Here is an 18832-nt window from a genome sequence, read left to right as displayed (position 1 = left end):
ATTAAAAGTTAATTTACTAAACTTTTTTTTCTTGGACTCTTTTTCTGCTTCGATATATTAGGATATACTTTGAGGAATCAACAGTAAAGAGTAATCTCATTAAGTGAATATATCTAAATGATTTGATTTATAATTCGGCATGTTGTGGTCAAGGTTACTGGATATTCATAAACTAAACATCAGATTCACATGGTAAAAAGTAAAAAACAACGTTTTAGACTGAAGAAACAAGAAACCAACGTTTGGCGTTTGTCGTAAAGCAAACAGTCGATCAGAGAAGAACTGGAGCCTCGACCGACTCAGAGACACCATGAAGATGATGATGATGACGATGAGGAGGAGGTTGGGCTGTTTTCACAGTTAGACTGAAGATGAAACTGGAACTGAAATGAACTGAAAAACCACTGAAGTTGAAGAAAGTTGGATCCTGAGCTGCGAGTTTCTGACTCCACTTTAAAACTCACTTAAATATCAAACATATTGATCTGTTACAGACTGTAAATATATGAAGCAGCATCACTTTGACAAGCTGATGCTCACTGGATCAACGGGCTGATCAATACGGCCTGATCACCACGGACTCCAGCCCTGATCACAGGAGAAAATTAGTAAATGATTCAAACAGTATTGTGAAGTCACTCTTCAGCTTGTCATCATGTTCAGACTGTTCGATGTAGAGTCAGACCTGAACAACTCAGATCCAACTTTCCCTTCAGACTGGACCAGACCGGACCAGACCAGAACGGAGCAGACCGGCTGTTCTGGACGCAGCTTTATCGTGACTTTAACTGGCTTTAAAGAATGTGCTGCTCATCGAGAACAAAGACGCTTCAGCTCAGTGCAGAGAAGGTCTGAGAACCCGATCCAGTCTGGACCAGTTCAGGTTGGTTTAGGAAGTTTTTAGTCTGTAACATGACAGTCGGATATTCCTCGAGGACAAGTTCACTTAGAACGTAGGAATTTATTTCGATTGAATGTAAACTGACAGTTTGAGGTCAGTCTGTGTTCATCATGTGTTAATACAGAGCTGGGCAACACGTCCACAGTTCATGTTGTCAACATGTTTTCATCCTGGTGCTTCCTCACATATTGACGAGAGATTAAGAAATACATTTCTTCGAGTTTCGAGCTCGAGTGCTTCAGAACTGATTGATCAAATTAAGTAAGAGAAAAAGAAGTTAACATCTTCTGTCTTTATTTTTACTGAGTAGGAAGTAAAAGAAACTTAATAAACCAGGTTTCAGTTCCAGCTGTTCAAACAACCAAGAGGAGACGTCACTAAACGTTTTATGTCGAGATTTGTCGTAATTATAATTAATAGTATAATTAATTAAGATTCCCGACGTAACTGACAAATCTAACGCTAGCTTGATGAGCTATATCATATTATGTCGACACATCTGTAACGATGATGTAAACTGGGTTAACTAAAGTTAATGACCAGCTAACGTCAGTTAGCTTAGCATATTCAGACATCTCCCTGCATGGGTACTTCATCTCTAAAATGTAAATGTATGCAGACAGAAATAAAACAAAGCCATATCTACATTTAAACTAGGTTTAAATTTAATTTGTTACTTAAGTTTTAATGGTGCAACCTGAAAACCACTGGTTTGAAATGAGCAAGTAGTTACTGAGTACTACTCTGTAGTTACTGAGTTGTATCTGAATATTTGTGCATTTGTAGAGCTCTATAAATATTTGCAGTATTTTCGCTCAAAACATGTCAGATCCTAATGTAATAATGTATTAATATTCATAAACCAGACGACACGTGAGCAGTAATGCACAACAAAACGTCCTGAAAGGACGAAACAACTGATTTCAAACTGGAGACATGAACTGTGTCCCGTACAGGAGTTTAACGAATACCTGTAGCCAATCAGAAAGCAGTATTTTCTGTGGAAAGAGGTCTTGTGGTTGCCATGATTACTGATTTTTTCCATATTGCCCAGCTCTGGTTTGTGTGTTTTTGTTGTCCTCTGCAGCGACTCACAGGGATGTCTTACCTGCTGCTGCATTTACCTACAGGTGAGTTTGATTTCTGCGGCGTGTAGCTCGCACTGAGGTTGAGCCGTTAGCGTTCTGCTACGTAGGGAAAGGTAAACGTCCGATTCACTGAATAAAAAGAGAGTCTGTATACCTGATAGTTCCTGGTTTAGCCTGAAGAGCGAGGACAGAGCCGCTGGATCCACTTGCATAAAAAAATTTACCGTCCACTGAGAATCTGATTCACAGCTCTGTAGAAAAACAGTAACAGCCGATCCGTGTGCTACCTGCCTGCCTACCGTACATCTGAATTCAACTCCTAGCTTACGTACATTATTCATATGCAAAAAAACATCTTAGTAGTTTAAATATGTTTGTCTGATAATATGTATAGATTTGATATTGTTCTGTTTTTATAAAAAGTTCTGTTCTTGATCCCGTCTCTCTCTCTGATAAGTGCTGAAGTTGTTTTGCCGTTTTGGAGGGCCAACGCGGCCACGCCGTCTTTCCTTTGGTTGCCAGGTGGTCCGACCTGCTCCCGCCTTCCAGCAGGTGAACTCTGATCTCCTGGAGGGTTTTTTTTAGTCCAGCTCCATGGCCTGGCTACTACATCCATCTGGTCTGAGAGGGTCTGGCTCCTCGTCCTGTTGCTGGCCGATCAGAGCCGCCTGCCGTAATGAAGCATTAACTCTCCTGCACATGTTGCAACTGTAGTCCGCACAGAAGTAGTAGCTCACAGAAAAAAAGCTAATCGTCAGTTAGCTGGCAAGCTAACATTAGCTAGAGGGCTAAAGTCAACATATCTATATATTGGTAGAGCTAGGCTAACAGTTCCCCCCTGCTTCCAGTCTTTGTGCTAAGCTAGGCTCTCTGTACTGATACACATGGATGAAACTTGTGACTCTGGAGAACAAGGTTTCACTATCTGTCCTTGAAACACTACAGTTTTCCTAAATGTCTGCATACTACCTTAATGTATAGTATAAATCAGCAAACACATGCATTAGCTCTTTTACAAATGGAGGTCTGTGGTGTGTAATTAATTATAAATAGTTCTGAGGCAGTCGAACACAAACAACATGAGTCAGATTAATGTCAGAAATACAGAAAATGAAGCCAGCTAATGTTAAATAGTCAACTTCAGTTTGCTTCCAAACGTTAGCTAATTGATTATCTGTGTGTACACGATGAGTAAGCAAGCTAAGCTAATGTTGACTATCACACTAACTAACAAAAAGTAGCTGACGAGGCACGAACATTGGCTCCGTGGTTTGTAATTGATTGTGATAATGTGAAGTATGACACAGCGATTCTACTTGTAGTTAACTGTCGTTTTCTGTTTACTCTCCCTGATGGAACTCAGTTATTACTGAATTGAAGGTATTTATTAACTGTAGCTTCTGTTGGACTTGCTCTTTGTCAGTCTTTGTTGCAGCAGATTTAATGCGTCATTAACTGCAGTCACTGATCAGGTCGTGACGCCGTCTCCTCGTCCTCCTCCAACATGAAGCTTCTGTCGTCTGTCACACACATTGTCAGAGCAAAAACGTGTCCAAGAAAACAAACAAAACCAAAAAGACACATGCTTGTTTATAAAAAATATCTGAGAAGACTGACGGAGATCTCTGTGTGAGTGGATCAGAGCGCCCCCCGGTGGTGCTGTGCTGTGCAGTGCAGCAGCTGTATTGCGTAGTGATGAGAGGTAACTGAGCTGTGTAGCTTATCTGAGGCTGGACCCCGTCCAGTGTTCCTGCTGCGAGTCTGTTCAGTCAACAGGCTGCCGGATGGTCCTTTCTAATCGAGTTCAACTGCCACGATACTCAAACAGTAATCTGAAGAATTTAGACTCATTTTACAGCCAAATGAACAAATCCAGTGTGATCGGAGTTCCTCACTTTTCATTCATATTGTTTTTCTGACAAAAGATGATTCATTCTGAACCTTGGGGACACAAATATATTTAGTTTATTCCTGGAGCTTTCAAATGCATCCCACGACCTTTTCCAGTGAGGTACAACCACCTGTTATCACGTGACCGAAGTGCTGTACTTAGATCACCTGACAACACCTGAGCAGGTTCGATTCGCAGGAGAAGGTCATGCGATGCAGTCAAAAGCTCCGGGAATAGCTAATTAAGTTGACTTGAGGTTTAAAATATTTGTCCAGATGTATATGATATGTAGATATTCCATATTACAACCAATTAAGTATTACTAAATATATCAGTAGTATTATTTCAGTGATTATGGAATATATCCGATGAGTTCGGAGACCAGCAGCTTCAGTCATTTTGACGTGTTACTGACCGAACTGTGGATCCAGTTCAGACGGTCATATTTGTATGCTATTTGTCATATTTGTATTGTATGTGAATGATTTTAAGAGAGTTGATTTAATCATTTGATGATTAACAAAAATCAGCAACTATTTTGATCATGATTACTCATTTAGGCAAACATTGCCAAGTTCCAGCATCTTAATTTGCTGCTTTTCTTTGTCGTATCTTTGGGTTCTGGACAGTTAATCCCACAAAACTAGACAGCTGAAGTCACCTTGTGACGACTTTTTCCTATTTTCTTACATTTTATGGACCAAATGATGAATGTTTTCATCAAGAAACCAACCGGCAGATTAATCAGTAATAAAGGTGACATATTTCCACGAGCTCTAATAGTTTTACAAACTGGACCACTTGATGTGGGATCAGGATTGAGAGGTCATGTTTGTGTAATTGAAGACGTTGTACAACAAGTTGAGTAGTGTGAAGTTGTGTAGTGTGAGACCTTCATCCGTCCCAAAATCAACGAAACGTTACGAAAAAGGACAAACAGTAACTTTGTTCAAACGTCAAAAAAGCTGGAAAACGGGAAAAGACCAGAAACTCCGATCACACTGGATCTGAACTTTAACAGTCATAGTTTTCTCATCAAACCTTTTTTGTGCAACTAAATGTTTTTATGCCGTTGTGGCACTTAAAGAGCGCACAAGATTATTATTATTATTAACCTCGCTGCTCCAGATTGTCTAAAGGCAAACATGAAGGATTTGAACTGTTAACCTGGCACCGAGTAGTTTGGCAAAGTTTCCACCAGACAGACTGTTGTGATGCTGCATTGTGAACCTGTAATACCTGTAAATATAAAAGTAGAAATCTGGAACATAACAAACTAAACGGAGGAAAACGAGAACCACTGCATCGTGTGGTGTATGAGGTTGTTGGAGTGTGTGGCATTTCTTCATTTTAGCTTAATCTGTTCGGTTTGGTTAGTGAAGGTAGATGCGGTTTAAAGCGGAAAAATATCAGTTCAGACTCTGAGGCGTCCTTTCTGTCGCTGCTTTAACTTCAGCGGGTTCAACGTCCTGTTGGCTTCAGGTGCAACAGGATCAGACAGCCCTCCTCGTCTGTCACCCCCCACCCCGGCCTCGACCCTAGCCTCCACCCTCCGTCTGGGTCAGTCGGGTCCCGTGGTGGAGACCGAGGCCTGGGGACCCTCGCTGTACTGGCCTCCACCGCTGCTGCTCCCGCCCCCGCCCTCTGGCTCCTCCTGGCTGGGGGAGGCCTCGTCGCTCGGCCCTCCCCTGGATGTGACGGAGGCGGTGGTGGTCTCGGGGGAGGCGCTGTGGGCCTCCTGGGGGGCACAGCCTGGGTGGTTCTTGCGGAAGTGCTGGTTGAGGATGGCCTGGAAGGGGAAGCTCTTGCCACAAACATGGCAGTGGAAGGGCTTGTTGCCGGTGTGCTTGCGGATGTGGTACTCCAGTTGGTCCTTGCGGGTGTACTTCTTCCCACAGATGCGGCAGACAAAGGGTGTGATGCCCATGTGCAGGCGCATGTGGCGGTCCAGGCTGCCTTTCTGGTTGAAGGACTTGCAGCAGTAGATGCAGGTGAGCCTGGGATTGTAGCGGAACCAGCGGTCTCCTACCTGCTCCCTCAGGTAGTCCTCGTAGCCACCCATATCGAACGCTGCATGCTCCTCCCCCTGATAGGCAGAACGAACAGAACGAAACATTAATACAGACAAGACCAGAACAGACCGCATCAAACTGAATTTTTAATCTCTGGATAACTGCTGTGCTATAGGTACAGGCTTCGCCTGGTTCCAAACTCCTGAGTCCCCTCTTTAGAGTTGTGGGGTTGGCCCTGTCAGTGTCTTATTCCCAGATCGGGTTTCAAACTTCAATATTTTTTGAGACAGAAATGTGTCCTTTAGGATTTCCTTGAGGCCACGGTATCTGCACACCATGTAGAGAATCTAAAAGGTTGCTCTAGGGGTTCTATTGGTTACTGAGAAGGTTCTAAGGATCCTTTAGTAGGTTATAGTGGCAATTGTGAAGTTTCTAGGAGTCTTTTAAGATATTCTGGTGTTCAATTAGGAGGTTCAGAAGGTTCTAGGGGTTCTGTAAAGTTCTAACGAACACTGGGGAGTTCTACTGGCCACTTTAGGGGTCCTTTCTGTGGTTGAACACCTATGAGAGATTTTGGAGAGATGTGTTACACAGTGCTCTCCACCACCATCATTAAAACACCAGATGAGGGAATATGAGCTCCACACCCTGCATGGGTTCTCTCCGGGTACTCCGGCTTCCTCCCACAATCCAAACACATGCAGGTTAGGTTAATGTTAATGTGACTGTGTCAGCCTGACCAGGGTGTACCCCGCCTCTCGCCCAATGTCAGCTGGGATGAGCTCCCTGCGACCCTGTGAAGGATAAGCGGTTATAGATAATGGAGTTCCACACCAGCTGTTCTGGAGGCTCAAGGTGGAACAACACCTCAGTGTTTTGTGAGACTGTGGCAGGTTAAAAGGTACAAAGGTTCAAAGTTAAATGTTAAAATCAATCTGGTGCACTTTGAAAACTATTTAATCAAAAACACTGTTAATCGGTTATACATTGACATCCCTCGTCATCACCCATCTGAACATTATTTAGAGGACCAAAAGGAGGTTCTAAAGATCACTGAGGAGGTTGTAAAGGTCCCCTGTGAGGTTCTAGGGGTCCTTCAGGAGATTCTGCTGGGCCTTCTGGAGATTTTAGGGATCCTGTAGGTTGAAGATTTTGGAGCGATGTGGACAGTGCTCTAAACCCCACACACGTCGTGGTCGTCAGGTTAAACAAGATTCTAAATTAGGATTTACTTAACAACATGTAACCACAGCAAACGTGAGAATTCAACAGTTTGTTATCTCAGTATTTTCTAACAAAAGGCTGAAACAGCCTGGCTCTCCTGGCTGCCTCGCTACAGTCCACCTGTGAGTGGTTTGGTTTTGGGTACCTGGGAGCTTGGCTGTCGCAGCTCGTCCGCCCTGCTGGGAGATTCGCTCTTCGCTCTCTGACGCTCCGCCAGGACGACCACACTGCCGGTGGGACTGAACCTGATTATGAACACACATAAACAAACATCATGAGGTGTCTACAGTTCAATCGTGATGACGCTCTTCAGCGCGTCATCGCTGTGACTCACCTGTCTGTCTCGCTGAAGCTGGAGGATGGTTGGACTCTCTGGGCCCCCAGCGCTCCCACCGGCCCCGTCACCAGCGTGCTGCGTCCTGACGTGTCGATCATCACAGTGGCCCCCTCCTCCACCGGCCCCCCCTCCTCCTGGTGCTCTCCTGCTCCTATCCACTCCTCCATCCTCTCCGTCTTGATCTTCACTCGGTCCATGCCGCTACCCTCCTCTGCGCTGCCGGTCCGCTCCGGCTCGCTGCTTGTCTCCACATACCACTGACCGGCCCGGTTGATGCGAAGGATTGGTTCTTTGCCTGCTCTGCCGGTGGCGGCCCCGGTCCCCTCCAGCCCACTGTGCTCCACCGTCGGCGGCGGGCTGAGAGGCTCCTCAGCCGGGCTGACTGCCTCACACGCCTCTGCACCTCCCCGTGGGCCGAGGAGCCGCAGGCCACCGTGATGGCCGCCTCCTCGCACCACGGCCCCCAGGGTCCTGTTTCCCCTGGAGCCCCGTGCCTCCTCCTCCATGGGCTCCTCATCCAGGTCAGCCAAGCTGATCTTCAGGTGGATGCCCTCCAGGATCTGGGTGCAGCGGTCGATGATGTGCTGCATTTGCAGGAAGCTAGCAGCCGTCAGGTAGCTGATGATGTCGGCGAGCTGCAGGCAGAGGCGCCCCGTGTAGCAGAAGGACAGAAGCTGCTCGAACACCGTCGGGTTGCGGATCACCGTCAGGGAGACGGTGCTCATCTGGCTCAGAGACATGTGGTCCCGGAAGTACGGGGAACTAGCGGCAAGGACCACCTTGTGTGCCCGGAAGCTCTGGCCCTGCACGTTGACCACAATGTCGCAGAGACGGCCCTGAACTCGCAGCTGGTTCAGGTGAGACAGAACAGAGTTACTGAAGTCCGGGATGTCCAGCTGAATGCTGCCTGTGCGCTCCATGCTGCAGCCTGCAGGGACACTGCAAAACCAGGAACAGAACCGGGACCAGATCAGAACCAGATCAGCATCAAACTCTAAAATACAAGTGCTATTACCAAGTCTGTGATTGGTGAAGGGCATGTCTCAGCAGATATTTTCCATTACAGGCAAAATACCTGCAGTGACATCACTGCTTGGGGGTGTGGCCAAAGGCGACACCTGCAGCAAAGTTTTACCCCACAGACAGTAGCAGTTTCCAGTCTTCAGGGTAGGTTTGGGCCATATGACGATAGAAAGAAATATATTTTAATATATTTCGACCTTCGAAATCAAAAGCAGGATCTGCAGAGTAACCGTGGAAACCAAGAAAGTGTGTGGGGGGGGGGGTTAGTATCAGTTAGTATCATAGATCAGGTTAGCTGGTGGAGTAATTTTGCAAGCTAGCCAACTAACAGATCCACTCAGGTAGTAATTTGCTAGCCATAACGTTGGCGCGCATGCAAGCTATGGTTAGCCAGCTAGCTGTAACTTAGCTACACTGCATGGATCTGGGGTTGGTGGCTTGGTATCGTTCCTGGAAGTCTGGATGAATTAGCTGACGTTGTCCAATCAAGACAGTATTTTGCTATATTAGCAGACTCCATTTCTAAGCTAACGTCTTGCACACTGTTTGTGCTGTAGGGGAGTTGAACATGGAGCTGAAGTGAGGCTAAGCACTCAGGAGCTCTCATAACGTCACATCCTTTGGATTTTCCTGGTAAATTTGTCCCAAGTCCTTTACATAGAAATCAGTCCACAGGCTGTTATAGGCAACCGGGGGGGTCTTATTTTATATCACAATCCGTTCACACGTTGGCAATAAAAAGAGATTACATGTAAAGTGTTACATATAGTACCTTTAAGCTAAATAAACTATTTCAAACTCTCACGAAAAGTTGACTTTTTATAGATACGTGGTTCTCACAGGACAGTGACGGTATATATACATATATATACATACATATATATATATGTATATATATGTATATGTATATGTAGTGATGCATTGCTGTAGTTTAAACTACTCAACAGTATATAAAGTAGTAGTACCAGAGATGGATCAGGGCCGGAGTCAGACCTGAACCTGTGACAGGGTCCAGTCAGAGTCTGTGATGCTGTAGTGTCACCACTGAACTCACCTGTCAGGTTGGGGGTTAGGTTCCGAACCAACATGGAGGCATCAGTTCTGGTAAAAGCATCACAGAATCTGACAGGTTTCAGTACCTGTCCCAATCTGACAGCAGGACCCAGAGCCAGATCGACACAAATCCAGATCCGTGCCGGTCTGTCTCAGGGGACCAGGTAACCCTCCAGGTGTGTAACCCGACTCTCACCTGAAGGGAGGGGGGGCAGGGGGAGCGGGGGGAGATCGGGTCTGGTTTCAGGGTGCGCTGCAGTCGAGGCTTGAGTGCTGCGGCTAGCTGAGCATCGTTAGCAGGGCGGGAGATGACGGCAGCTCGGCTCGGCTCGGCACAGCACGGCTCAGCACGGCTCGGCACGGCTCGGCCCGGCAGCCTGCAGCTCCACCCGCCGCTCCTCCAGGCTCCAGCGGCGGTCGTGACGGGTTCAAGGCCGGGGAACAGCAGCTGAGCTCGGCCTCCGGTCCGTCAGCAGCCGCTCTGTCGCCATTCCGCTGGAAGTCAGACTCGGTTCAGACTCGGTTCGGTGTCGGCGGGCTGCTGCTGCTTCTCATCTTCCTTTTTCACGGCAGAAGGGCCGAGGCTGCAGGAAGGAAGGAGGGAAGGAAGAAAACGCGTGGCATGCTGGGAAATGTGGTCCATGTCCTGCACCAGAGCTGGCTTAACGGCTGTTTCAAAGACATCACTTCCCGGCATCCATCTGTGAGGAGGGGGGTCATGATGGCACTTGGAGTTTGGCAAAGTGAAGTTCACGCACGCTCTCGCTCACGGACACACTTCACAGTGTCAGACTGCCGACAAGTATCCCAGCCCACAGATACATACAGGCAGTATAATATATATATATGTATACATATATATACAGTACCAGTCAAAAGTTTGGACACACCTTCTCATTCAATTCTTTATTTTTAGTATTTCCTACATTGTAGATTAATATTGAAGACATCAGAACTATGAAGGAACACATATGGAATTATGTAGTAAACAATAAAGTATTAAACAAACCAGAATATGTTTTATATTTTAGATTCTGCAAAGCAGCCACCTTTTGCTTTGATGACAGCTTTGCACACTCTTGGCATTCTCTCATCAGCTTTATGAGGCAGTCACCTGGTTTTCAAGGTGTGCCTTGTCAAGAGTTAATTTGTGGAATGTTTTGCCTTCTTTATGTGTTTGAGCTCATCAGTTGTGTTGTGCAGAGGTAGGGTCGGTACACAGTTCTATACAGTGAATTGCTCTATTCAGCTACTGTTCTAATCCATATTATGGCAAGAACCACTCAACTAAGTAAAGAGAAACGACAGTCCATCATTACTTTAACACATGAAGGTCAGTCAATCTGGAAAATTTCAAGAATTTTGAATGTATCTTCAAGTGCAGCGAAAACCATCAAACACTATGTTGAAACTGGCTCTCATGAGCACCGTCCCAGGAAAGGAAGACCAAGAGTTACCTCTGCTGCAGAGGATGAGTTCATTAGAATTATCAGCCTCAGAAACCGCAAATTAACAGCACCTCAGATTAGAGCCCACGTAAATGCTTCACAGAGTTCAAGTAGCAGACACATCTCAACGTCAACCGTTCAGAGGAGACTGCGTGAATCAGGCCTTTATGGTCGAATTGCTGCAAAGAAGCCACTACTGAGGAAGAACAACAAGAGGAAGAGAATTGCTTGGGCCAAGAAACACAAGGAATGGACATTAGACCAGTGGAAATCTGTACTTTGGTCTGATGAGTCCAAATTTGAGATTTTTGGTTCCACCCGTCATGTCTTTGTGAGACGTAGAAAAGGTGAGCTGGTGGTTTCTACATGTGTGGTTCCCACTGTGAAGCATGGAGGAGGAGGTGTCATGGTGTGGGGGGGCTTTGCTGGTGACACTGTTGGTGATTTATTCAAAATTCAAGGCACACTTAACCAGCATTTGTTTTTCAACAGGACAATGACCCCAAACACACCTCCAGGCTATGTAAGGGCTATTTGACCAAGAAGGAGAGTGCCTCATAAAGCTGATGAGAGAATGCCAAGAGTGTGCAAAGCTGTCATCAAAGCAAAAGGTGGCTGCTTTGCAGAATCTAAAATATAAAACATATTCTGGTTTGTTTAATACTTTATTGTTTACTACATAATTCCATGTGTTCCTTCATGGTTCTGATGTCTTCAATATTAATCTACAATGTAGGAAATAATACAAATAAAGAAAAACCATTGAATGAGAAGGTGTGTCCAAATTTTTGACTGGTACTGTATATATATACATATATGTATATATATGTATATATATGTATACATATATGTATATATGTGTATATATATGTATGTATATACACACCTGTTTCCTGTGCAAACACAAACTCTACGTCTGAGACTCTACGACTCGTTTACGGCGTTTAGGATGACGAGGTGACATTCTCTGAGGACGCCGCCGCCGTCGTCTCCCTTGGCGAGTACTCCACCTCCTCCTTGTTGGGGTGGGAGGAGCACGTATTGAAATATCTCAGCGTTGTCAGGACAATCATGGTTTGAGCAGAATATCAAACTCAATGTACACATGGCGGGCTGATGACCATCTTCTGGCTATAACATGAATGAATGAAAAAGAAGCGTGTGGTCGTGTCTTGCCTCTCATAGGAACATGGCTTTGTTTAATTTTAGTTTATTTTTTTTTATGTTTTTTACTTAGATAACATTGCATACGTAAATATTGATTTTTCAATTTAAAGTCGTGTAGAAATGAAGCAAAGAGGAGGAAGCTTACTGACTGACATCACTACTGATGTAGCTTAGCTTAGCATGAGCCGAAGCCACGAGCTAATCCAATCATGACTTCATTTCTTCGTTTCAAACACGCATACAGTTCTTCTCCGGTCAAATGAAAACTGCAGTTTTTAAAGTAAAGATGGACCCTCATGGACTCTTTACTCACCGCTCCAGATCAACCTGGCAGCAGCCATCCACCCTGTCAACCAGTCAGAGACAAACAGGAAGTCAGCTGATAACATTTTTTTTTCTTTGGGGTCAATGTTTAACGCCTCTAAATAAATTATATCATTCAACTTTCATGACTTTTCCTAATTTAATGGGACAACTAAACATGACGTTAACATGATGACATGTTTTCAACATCCTGTTGTACTTTTTTAGTTAGACTACGAGTCATTTGGAAAGCCTGATAACCAATTCCATTATAATTATTCCATTGTAATTATTGTCTGGATTGATGTAATACAAGCAGGAAACAGAATCCACATATTTACAGTTTTTTTTCCTGCAGGTTTTAATTCTCTACATTTCATGTCTTTATAATTTAGAAGAGTTTGAGGAAGTTTTTGTGTCCAGACGTGAACATCTGGAGGAACATTAGTTATAGAAAGAGTGAATTCACAGCAGAGAGACAGAGTGAAGAGCAGAACCAGATCCATCAGATCCTCCTGAAGTTCAGATGATTTCTGGCCCACAGACTAACCTCTGCCTGGTTTACACATTAACTCTTTGTTTACTGAAGGACTGTTTGTCTGAGCAGTACTGTGCCTGTTAAAATACACTTTATAACTTCCATTATCAAATATTCTGACCATTGTTTTCTTGTTTGTGTTTTTTTGTTTGGTCTATGAAAATGTCCAAAGTGACGTCTTCAAATGTCCAAAACCCAACAGGAAGTGACACCAGGGGATCTCCTGCCACTGATCATTGGAGTCTTCGATATAAAAATAATAATAAAAAAACTGCTGCTGTTCCTCTGCTCTCCTGCACGTGGTGCCGGTCTTCAACTGTAGACCTGGTCTGAACAGCCCCTCCTGCTGGAGACTCTCCAGACTGATAACTGTGAGTTTGTGAGTTAAGCATAACGAACCAAACCTGAAGGATCAGAATGTTTTTTATTGTAGTGTCCTGATGTGACCACAGGGGGCAGCAAAGTCACACAAAGACATAAAGACGGTTTAAAGGCTGGGGGGTAAATTTAAGGTGGAATGAGGTTTTCAGGTTCCAACCTCCTTCTCCATGTTTGATTTGATGAGTGAAATGATCAGCTTGGTGAAACTGACCCCTGATCAGTCTGACCTTGAACTGTTCCTCAAATCAGGAGAAGAGCCGGTGGCTTGACTCTCATTAATGATAACACTCAGAGGGGAATCATCAGCTCCAGACCCTGACCTGGAGCAGGTCTGCAGTCTGACACTATCTTCAAGATCTCCTGTTGAATAAGAGGAGTGTGTACTAAACCGACCCTCCTCCGTCAGCACTGATGTATATTAGGCCCAAGAAAATCCCCAGGATGCACTGCGGTCATAAAAACACACCTGTTCAGGAGGCTTCCTTCCATAACATGTTTGTAAATGTAACCTACACATCAACTGCTTTCATGTCTTACTCTTTATCTGACAGTTTGACTACTTTTAGAGTTTACACTTTAACTTCTTTCAGTGCTTAAATATCAGACGGCACCTCCAGCTCTGACAATTGACGTTGTAACTTCTTGCAGCGCTTTCAACATTTCGACTCTTTACTACCTGAACTTCAACTGATTTCACTTTAACTCTTTTCAACACTTAATTTAAACCCATAAATAAAGTCTGTATATTTTGTTATTATTTCTGAGCTTCGTGATGAAAACAGCTTTTCATGTTTGATTTGTGTTTCTATTTCTGTCTTTATTAATCGCTAAAAAAACTAACAAACCGACATTCAGGAGTTAAACAGTGCAGACACACAGTCAAGAGTTCAGGCTGGACGTCAACAAACTGTTGTTGATAACAAACACGGGAATTAATGGATTAATCAATCAGCTCCTGATAGAAACTGGTCACTGTGGTAACAGAGTCTGATCTGTACGGAAGCCCATTCCTGCCGAAAGTTAAATATGATGATGATAAAATGATTGGATGCTTAAAACATTAAATTTCTCTATGAGGTTCTGAGCAGCAGCTAAGAAAGCGTTTGTTGTGAATATGCCATTTAGTAGTTGTCCTGGAGCTTTCAATCTCATTATATGATCTTCCTCAGCAGAAGGAGTTTATCCACTTGTCATAAAATTCTAGATGTTTAAATTTCCATTTTTTTAGCACTTGTTTTCTCATCCATGTTGACTTAAAGGTTGAGCTTCAACGTTGCTGATGAAGATCATGATATATGATCAAAAGCTCCAGAACATGTATTAAATGGACCTTGTGGTGGGATTCTTTTTCTGAACTGCTGTTTTCAAGGTCAAGAATAAACTTTATATCTCAATTTCAAGATACAGCAAAATAGTTTAAATAATTTAATTTAATAGCTAAAAATAATACATTTCTCATTATTCTGACATATCAACAATGTTTTAATTCTGAGACGCTACTGAAAGATTTATTATTTCATTGGTCCTCAATTTATTTTGTTTTTATTTTTTTCTTGGCAGAAATGAGCTTCCGTATTTCTGAAACATGACTGAACAAAACAAAACCTTTTTTAATTTTTCTGACAACAAACAAGATGCTGCTTTTTTCTTCCAGGTTTCAAATATAAATTAATTGGACTACACTGACGTCACTACTGACAACAACGACACCGACAGGAAGTAGAAAATACATTCTGACCAACAGTTTCTACAACTTTTACACAGTTAACTTTTTACAAAAATGTCACAACAAAAACACATAAATTCAAAGTTCAGGTGCTTCTCTGAGACAATAGATGCATTTGTTTTTTATAAATGATAAGAAACATGGAAAAGGCACACACACACACACACTTTATCTAAACTTCTCCAGATCAAAGTTTCACGCTGCCTGCTGTCTTCTTCTGGATAAAAGCCAACTGCCAGCTCAGACCATAAAAGTCTACAAATCTTAAAAAGTACTCTTTCTGAAATATTTATGACTAAACATACAAAAATCAAAGCAAAAGTTTTTATTTATGATTTATTAGAGTTGAAGAGTGTCAGGGGTCAGAGGCCATCAGGACCGCGTGGCTGCAGTCTGATCAGATTTGATTAATTGATCTGGAAACCCAAGCAAAGAAATTCACAACAAACAGTTTGATTCGAATACAGAAATGTCTCATGTGAAATAAGTTACTGTTGTTTGTTCTTACCGGACTCTAACGTTCACAGAAACAAACGAAATGTTTTCTACTTTGAATTTCACTCCATATTTTTCTGCTCCTTTGATATGTGGACGTTTCTCTGTTTCTCTGTCCGTCAGATGACTGTTGGATTTTATCGTGAAGTCAACTTTATTTATACAACTCAATATCACAAAGCACAGACTTGCCTCAGGGGGCTCCACAATCTGCAGAGCATAAGACCCCCTCTGTCCTCAGACCCTCGGTTCAGATGATAATAAACCTTTAAAAGATGTTAGAAAGCTCAGGAGGAGCATCAGAGGAGGGGTCCCTCTGCCGGGACGGACAGACAGGAAGTAGACGTCGTAACGTAATACACAGTATGGACATCCAGGATGACACAGTTATAGATCAACTGTAACATATATGAAGAAACGGAGTCACATGACCTCCTCTCCAGCATGGAGACCTGGAAGAGGACCGAACACATTCACGTCGTAGTTCTGCAGCTTTCACCTTCTTTCAGATGTACTTAAATCTTTGTGAATTATTGAAAAACTGAACAGAGATGAAAAGAAGCACCTGAGCTCTGAATTATTGAAGTATTTTTTAAGGAAAGAATGAATTAATTTGTATTTCTTAAATATTTGACAGCTGTGTGTTTAAGCGCTACAGGTTCTAGTTGTTCTTAGAGGGTCAGAAAAGTCTAATTCTTCTTCTATGAGGATCAAAAACACTTTCTATGGAGCTCAGATCTGTTATTCAGTTATATTGATCTTCACAATGCATCTTAACACACGAATGATTCACTATTACAGCTGCTGGGATCCGTCATCATAGTTTTAACTACCCAGTCAGGGAAACGTTCAACATCACAAGGACTTGACTCTCTCTGGTCTGACCAGACTCTGAATGAACCTGGACCACCATGATCCACATTAACAGGTGAGTTGAAGCTGAGATCGTCCGGTTGAACCACCTGATCGTTCTGCAGGTGTGCTGATGCGTTCTGACTGACTCAATAACATGTTACAGGTGTGAGCTTCTTACAAAGTGTGGATCTTCTCTATCTGAGGGTTCACTGGTCCCAGTTTGACCAGTTTGAAAGTCTCCATAAGTGCTGTGAGTCCTGATCAGCTGAAGGTTCATTTCGGTCCGTGATGGCGCCACTGGGCGCCGTTCACACCTGTTTCCTGTGCAAACACAAACTCTACGTCTGAGACTCTACGACTCGTTTACGGCGTTTAGGATGACGAGGTGACATTCCCTGAGGACGCCGCCGCCGTCGTCTCCCTTGGCGAGTACTCCACCTCCTCCTTGTTGGGGTGGGAGGAGTTATCCGACTTGCTGCGGCTGAACTCAGCCCCCATGATTGGCCCAGTGAACTTGGCGTTGGGCCGGATGCAGGCGGTGCAGCACAGCAGCGTCTTGAGGAACGCGCGGCGCATCTCATTGCTGGTCAGTGTGTAGATGAGCGGGTTCATGGCAGAGTTGAGGACGGCGAGTGCCAGGAACCACTCAGCCTTGTAGAGGATGGGGCAGCTCAGCGTCTCGCAGGCCGCGTCCAGCAGGAGGAGGATGAAGAGCGGAGCCCAGCAGGCGATGAAGCCGCTCAGGACTATGATGACGGTCTTCAGCAGCGCCATCGACTTCTCTGAGCTCTTGATGTTGGCGCCGGCGTTGCCACGGCCATTGGACACCTTGCGGAAGACAAGTTTGCGGCTGCGCGTGCGCACCAGAGCGTAGATACGAGCATAGAGCACCACGATGGCCATGAGGATAATGCTAAAGACGGTGGTGCAGAACAGGATGTAGGTCTTGTGGTAGAGCGGCAGCACGGTGGAGCACTGCGTCATGCTCTGGATGCAGTTCCAGCCCATCACCGGCAGGCCGCCCAGCACCGCCGCGATCATCCACACGGTGCTGATGAGCAGGAAGACGCGGCAGGTGTTGCCGTTGTTGTGCAGCTTCATCTTCAGCATGGTGAGGTGGCGCTCGATGGCGATGGCCAGCAGGCTGAAGACGGACGCCGCAAGCGCCACAAACATGCTGCCCTCCCTGAAGAACCACTGCGTGGGCGTCAGCTTGTAGGTGTTGGCACCCGACAGCAGGATATTGGCGGTGTAGACGACGCCGGCCAGCAGGTCGGACAGCGCCAGGTTCCCGATGAAGTAGTACATGGGCTTGTGGAACTTCTTGGTCCTCCAAATGGTGGTCAGGACCAGGATGTTCTCCAGGATGATGAAGCAGCACACGATGATGAAGACCACCGAATCGGCCTTCAGACCCGAGTCCTGCTGTGTCTTGCGGAACTTGCCGGTGTAGTTGTAGTGTTTGGCGATCAGGTCGGAGTAGCTGGGCTCAGCCATGGCCTGCAGGTGCAACAGAAGTCCAGCAGGGGGCGCTGCGTCCTCAAACTTCAGTCCTTCATGTCAGGTAGTAATCCAGAAGAGGAGCAGAGACAGTCCTGCTGCTGGAGGGGGACATGGTCCTGCAGAGAGACGGGCCACTGTCAGAGACTCACATCAAACTCGTCCAATAAAACTTCAAACACTGGTCTCTGATCAGATTCTAAGAGAACAAACATCCTGAAAAACAACATTTAAACTCCTCAAACTCTGAAACTGTGAACCAGTTTCCACTCAGGAGTTAAAACCTCCTTCAGTCCGACTGAAGAACAGAAGAACATTTAAATCTTCACTTCGTCACAAACCTGCTGAAGGTTCCTCAAACTGATCCACTAAAACTGGTTTCTGATCAGATCATTAAAGACAACTTTAACCTATAAACAGTCTTAAATCTTAAATCTGTGATTTTAAACTTTTACTTCAGTTTAATAAGTTTAATGTCCCTTTAAGAGGACAGACATATTCATGTATATTATACATACATGCAACAAAACATCCTGAAAAACAACTTTTAGACTCCAAAATGTTTTTATTTGGAAACACGTCTCTTCTACTTAAATCTGCTTTTCCTGTAATTTAATATGTTTAATTATTTATTTATTAAGAAGAAATGTTCCTTAAATCCACTGCGGAGTTAATAAAACCTCTAATGTCCTTTTAAATCTGCAGGTTTGAACGTTTAACGCGTTTGACTTTCTGACGGCGGAATAAAGAGAGAAACGTCGTGACTTTTTTCGTTTTAACATTGAATTGATTCTGTATAAAAATCGATCTTTGATCAGTTCAAGCTGAAAAATTCTTCAATAATTTCGTGTTTTTTCGACACTCTGACGTCACTTGATCACTTCAGTATT

At 44.3% G+C, this 18832-nt stretch overlaps 2 protein-coding genes across 2 annotated transcripts; both read right to left on the bottom strand.

The window, feature by feature from the left end:
* Window positions 1-5441: 5441 nt before the first annotated feature.
* On the bottom strand, window positions 5442-8373 carry zbtb37 (zinc finger and BTB domain containing 37). Its single transcript, XM_070909506.1, has 3 exons — window positions 7451-8373; window positions 7262-7361; window positions 5442-5966 (listed from the first exon to the last, which is right to left on the bottom strand). Exons 1-3 carry the CDS (start codon window positions 8371-8373, stop codon window positions 5442-5444), a joined length of 1548 nt encoding a protein of 515 aa, XP_070765607.1.
* Window positions 8374-16814: 8441 nt separating this feature from the next.
* s1pr1 (sphingosine-1-phosphate receptor 1) lies at window positions 16815-17939 on the bottom strand. Its single transcript, XM_070909104.1, has one exon. It carries the CDS (start codon window positions 17937-17939, stop codon window positions 16815-16817), a length of 1125 nt encoding a protein of 374 aa, XP_070765205.1.
* Between the last annotated feature and the right edge of the window lie 893 nt (window positions 17940-18832).

This window comes from Enoplosus armatus, chromosome 7, assembly GCF_043641665.1.
Source record: "Enoplosus armatus isolate fEnoArm2 chromosome 7, fEnoArm2.hap1, whole genome shotgun sequence".
Taxonomy (NCBI): domain Eukaryota; kingdom Metazoa; phylum Chordata; class Actinopteri; order Centrarchiformes; family Enoplosidae; genus Enoplosus; species Enoplosus armatus.
This window is presented reverse-complemented; position numbering and strand designations above follow the sequence as displayed.

Bases quoted from the DNA above. Each gene is read 5' to 3' on its own strand.
- zbtb37 (XM_070909506.1), bottom strand. From the start codon at position 8,373: ATGGAGCGCACAGGCAGCATTCAGCTGGACATCCCGGACTTCAGTAAC. The intron at 7,362-7,450 runs GTGAGTCACAGC...GTTCATAATCAG, and splicing joins AGCTTCAGCGAGACAGACAG to GTTCAGTCCCACCGGCAGTG. The intron at 5,967-7,261 runs GTACCCAAAACC...TCTGCCTATCAG, and splicing joins TGCGACAGCCAAGCTCCCAG to GGGGAGGAGCATGCAGCGTT.
- s1pr1 (XM_070909104.1), bottom strand. From the start codon at position 17,939: ATGGCTGAGCCCAGCTACTCCGACCTGATCGCCAAACACTACAACTAC.